This window comes from Lolium perenne, chromosome 4 (genome assembly GCF_019359855.2).
Source record: "Lolium perenne isolate Kyuss_39 chromosome 4, Kyuss_2.0, whole genome shotgun sequence".
Lineage (NCBI taxonomy): Eukaryota > Viridiplantae > Streptophyta > Magnoliopsida > Poales > Poaceae > Lolium > Lolium perenne.
This window is the reverse complement of record NC_067247.2, coordinates 327,254,537-327,259,562: the sequence shown is the minus strand read 5'-3', so window position 1 is coordinate 327,259,562 and position 5,026 is coordinate 327,254,537. Positions and strand designations below refer to the sequence as shown.

At 55.1% G+C, this 5,026-nt stretch overlaps 1 protein-coding gene across 1 annotated transcript; it reads left to right on the top strand.

Annotated features, from left to right (window-relative positions):
* Window positions 1–2,214: 2,214 nt before the first annotated feature.
* On the top strand, window positions 2,215–4,530 carry LOC127296384 (uncharacterized). Its single transcript, XM_051326445.2, has one exon. The coding sequence runs from the start codon at window positions 2,381–2,383 to the stop codon at window positions 4,325–4,327; it is 1,947 nt and encodes a 648-aa protein (XP_051182405.1). The 5' UTR covers window positions 2,215–2,380; the 3' UTR covers window positions 4,328–4,530.
* Window positions 4,531–5,026: the final 496 nt, after the last annotated feature.

Sequence of the window (5,026 nt, the reverse complement as noted above, 5' to 3'; positions counted from 1 at the left end):
CTTTTGCACCGGTTCGTAACACGAACCGGTGCAAAAGAGTTCGTGGCTGACGCCAACCCTTTTGCACCGGTTCGTGTTACGAACCGGTGCAAAAGGTCCCGCACGAACCGGTGCTAATGCCCCCTGGACGTGCAGACCGCACGAACCGGTGCTAATGACCCCTTTAGCACCGGTTCGTGCCAAATCCGGTGCAAAAGCACTTTCGAGGACAGGATAAAAGCCCTTGTTTCTACTAGTGGAGGTAGCGACTTGTCACTTGTTTATTCATAGTACACGCTTTTCAGACATAAATCTGGACTAACTTGACTTGGTGTCACCAGACTCATCCTTATTCTTTACTTTGGTTATTCTTTTGTACAATAGTATCATCATAACAAACACTACATTGTGGAGGGTAAGTGTGTACATGCAATTTACCTTGGACCTGGTTGGTTGCTCGCATTGGTTTTTCGCGTTTCGTCCCGCACATGCAATTTGGTATGTAACTACCGTAAGAGTAGAAACGTGAATTGGCTAGCTTTGGCACTACGTTTGGATGCTAGCAATTTATTTCGGCTTGGTTGAAGAAACGAAAGATAATTTGATCGGTAGGCTTCACGTTGAGAAGGGTTGTGGTTAACTAAAATAATTTAATCATAATCATCTCTAATCTGCCTAACCATTCATTAATTGGAGATAAGGTCTACATGAAGAATATGCACCTCGACATTGTTATTCCATTCCCACGTGATCGGTCGACCATTTCAAAATTCCTTCGGGGGTAGCTTCACCTCACCATTTCGCATTACTTTTGTGTTCAAAGTTTTCGGTTTCGGCATTCGTCAACAAGTAGATCTACAACTAGGTATAGTGTATTAAGAAGACATAAATGTACTCGTATACGAATGTTAAAATGGCAAACTATGATCACAAAAGTCGTGCACGACATTGAGATGAAGCTAATCCTGCTCCAAGTGGCTTCACCCCTGGAGCTTTCGAGAGGAAGGCCGTTGCTGGAGCCCTTGCATTGTTGGGCGCGACCAAGGACCTGATTGCTTTTCATTGTATCTTTTCAGTGTTCTTTTTTGCTTATTTCTAGGGCTTGGGAGTGGGCTGAAGGTAGACGAAACTCTCCCTGCTCCCAGCGGATTCTCCGGTACATTTACAAGGAGACCCTTAGAAGTGACGATGCCGGTTCTATCTTCTCCGGCTGCGCTGCTCTCTCCAGAGACGTTGGGGGCCCCGGGCGGCCGCCTTTGTCACATCCTCCGGTCGTAGCCGACAACGATGTGACTGCTCGAGGGACAATCCGTAGAGTAGCTCCTAGCTGTCCCATAGCCTACGCCGCCCCAGAGAACCGGGTCATCATCACGCTTGGTCATGCTGATCGTTGTAGATCAACAGGATCCCGGGATATGCTGGATGCGACGTCCTCGTGGACTTTTTGCACCCGAACAAGTGTCCGGTTAGCTTCTCATGCAAGGATACGCCAACTTCTAGAGCCGACCGGAGGAATGACGAAGCCGGCCATCGATGGGTGTAGCCAGCCTAGCGATGCCGAAGCCGGCCAAGCCCATCGAAAGCCACATAGACGATGTTGAAGCCGGTCAAGACCATGGCACAGCCGGCCATGGCCAAGCCGGCCCAGACGTGGATCCTGCTGGCCCTGGGGCAGCCGGCCACGGCACAGCCGGCCCCTAAGCCTATTGTTTCCCAGTCCTTAGCCATACCCGGGGCCATCCTCCCGACATACATATCTCCATATGGGCTCGATGGGAATGCCACATGGGGAAGGAGAGCAGTGGAGAGGATAAGGGGCTCTGACCCGGCTGTCTAAAGCTCTCCAGTACTCCCTACGTCACTAATATAAAATGTTTAAGATACTTTTAAAATGCACTAGATAAAAAAAATGAACACCCACTAAAAATAGACTAGATACAAATAAAAATGAGTGAACCTACTCAATAGCTAAAACGTCATACATTTTTTAGACACAGGGAGTATCTCTTTGCTAAAGAGGTCACTAATCGGTAGAGCTACCAGGCAACAGCATACCATTTGCATGGAATCTCCCAGGCAGGTTCGATTATCATAAACTAGTGCCGTTCACGCGGCTTACTACGCTACAGATGCAGCAGCACTTGACCAACCTCAACACTCTTCTCCCACACCTCGTCCCCGTCTCTGTCCCAGTTAACTCTCGCCTTCTCCTCCATCATTAGCAGTTCATTAGCAGTTCATTAGCTCTCACCTCCCACACTCCCACAGCTCGTCACCGTCTTTGTCCCAGTTAACTCTCGCCTTCTCCTCCCCGGTTCTAAACAATTTTGCTAGGCTTCTTGCCATTGCCGCCATTTTGAGCTCCACTTCTCCGAGAGCAGACGAGACCTGAGTGGTAGGGATGGGGGAAAGTATGAAGACGATGCTGGCGAAGCCGATCAAGCTCGCGGACCAGGTGGCCAAGCAATCAAGCTCCGGCCAGTGCTTTCGCCCCGAGTGCAAGGACCTGCGCGCGCACACGGAGAAGCTCGCCGAGGTGCTGCGGCAGGCCGCGCGGGCCGACCTGTACGAGCGCCCGGTCAAGCAAATCGTGGCCGACACCCTGCAGGCGCTCGCCAAGGCCGGCACCATGGCCAACCGCTGCTTCGAAAGGCACTCCAGCCTCCGCCGCTGCCTCAGCTTCAATCCCGTGATTCCCGTCTCCAGCTTCCCGCGAACCCTCGCGCTGCTCGACGCCGCGGTCGAGGACGTCGCCTGGCTCATCCGCGTCTCGTCCCCGCCGTCCGACCACGACGACCTGCGCGCCATACCCAACATCGCGCTGAACGACCCCATACTCTACCTCATCTGGTACCACATCGCGCGCCTCCACACCGGCAGCCTCGCCGTGCGCGCCGACTCCGCATCCACCCTCGCCTCCCTCGCCCGCGACAACCCGCACTTCGCCAAGCTCATCGTCGAGGAGAACGGCGTCGTGCCCCTCGTCAGGCTGCTCAAGGAAGGCACCGAGGACGGCCAGGAGGCTGCCGCCACGGCGCTCGGCAGCGTGGACAGGCTTCTCCACGCGCATCGGCGGTTCCTTGGCCGCGACGAAGGCAGGGTGGACAGGCTTCTCCACGCCGGGGTGTGCGCCGTCTACGCCGCGACGTTGAAGGAGCCGCCGATGCGCGTGCAGGCCGCCATCGCCGAGTCCATCGCGTCCCTCGCGAGCCACAGCAAGATATGCCAGGACCTCTTCGCGCAGACCAACTCCGTCGTCCGGTACCTCGTCAGTCACCTCGCCGCTGGCACCATCCAGGAACACAGCAGGTACTCCGTCCCTGGAAGCAGCAGCAGGAACAGTGCAACCCCGCTGCCGGAGCCCATGAGGTCGCTTCACTCTGTTGTGCTTGCCAGCACACCCAGCATGCTCCGAGGAACCTCTACTTACTCTGCCAACGAACCGCCGGAAGCCTCAAACAGCGGCCAGATGCAATCCGCGGCAGCCGGCAGGACAACGACGAACAGTGTCACGGCTGCACCACCCAGTAGGCCCCAGCTGAGCTCAAACGGTTCGAGCGGCCGTGGGTCGCGAGAGGCCGAGGACCCGGCCACGAAGGCGCGCATGAAGGCCATGGCAGCCAAGGCTCTGTGGAAGCTCGCCCACGGCCATCCAGGAGTCTGCAAGAACATTACGGAGTCCCGCGCGCTCCTCTGCTTCGCCAGGCTGCTCGAGAAGGGCGACGGCGGCGCGGGCACGCTCCTGCAGTTCTACTCCGCAATGGCTATCATGGAGATCACCCGCGTCGCCGAGCACAACCTCGCGCTGCGGCAGTCCGCCTTCAAGCCCAGCTTCCCGGCCGCCAAGGCCGTCACGGAGCAGCTGCTCTGCATCGTGCGCAACGGGGAGTACGACGACCTGCTCCTCCCGTGCATCACCGCCCTCGGCTGCCTGTCGGGCACGTTCACGGCGAGCGAGACCCGCGTGATCGGCCCGCTAGTGCGACTGCTCGACGACCGCGAGCCGCCGGTCACCAAGGAGGCCATCGTGGCGCTCACCAAGTTCGCGTGCTCGGAGAACCACCTGCACGTGACCCACTGCAAGGCCATCGTCGACCACGGCGGGGCGCGGCACCTCGTTCAGCTAGTCTATCTCGGAGACCAGCTGCAGATCGAGGCGCTCATGCTGCTCTGCTACGTCGCGCTGCATGTCCCGGAGAGCGAGGAGCTCGCGCAGGCCGGGGTGCTCGCCGTGCTCCTCTGGGCGTCCAAGCAGGCGCAGCTGGTGCAGGACCTGCGCGTCGACCCGCTGCTATCCAAAGCCAAGGGTCGGCTGGATCTCTTCCAGTCAAGGGGATCCATCATCTAGCTACGTGAACTGGATTTAGTTCATTCTTCTTTTCTGATTCAAGATTTATCCCGATTGTTCTTCGCTGATTCCAACAGTGTTCGTTGGTAGAGTGTACATTCCATGCTTATGTTTGTTTTCAAGGATATGCAAATGCAGTAGAGACTTGTTCATGTACAATTTATGCAGATCAATTTTGGATGCACAGAGCTAGAAATGGAGAAGGAAGTGCTTGTTCATATGAAATGATTTTTTTTTTCGATAAAGGGAATATATTAATATCAAAATGATACCAATTACACCCATCCTCTGCAACAACGCACCACCCTAATGGCACTACAGATGCACACAGCAAAAAAAAGAAAAGAAAACTAAGAAACAAAAGTCCCGCTACAGTATCTCGGGCCTAACAACAACAATACATCCACCGCCAAGACAACACCTGAAATACAGAATCTCCAAAAACGACGCCTCCAAGAAGGGAACAGTGCGCTAACACCATCGTCGCCCAATCAACGATCTTAGGTTTTCACCCTGAAGATAGTCCCCGCTCTCAAAACAATGCCTCCAACAAGATCATTGCCAGGCACAACCAGTTAAGGCCAGACCTTGGATTTTCACCCTGAAAGGTAGGACTCTGAACTTCACCTGTGTTGTCGCCCCCACTTTCATACCGCTGCTGTGAAGCCCGGAACACCAAGCAAGTCCCTCAACAGCGCG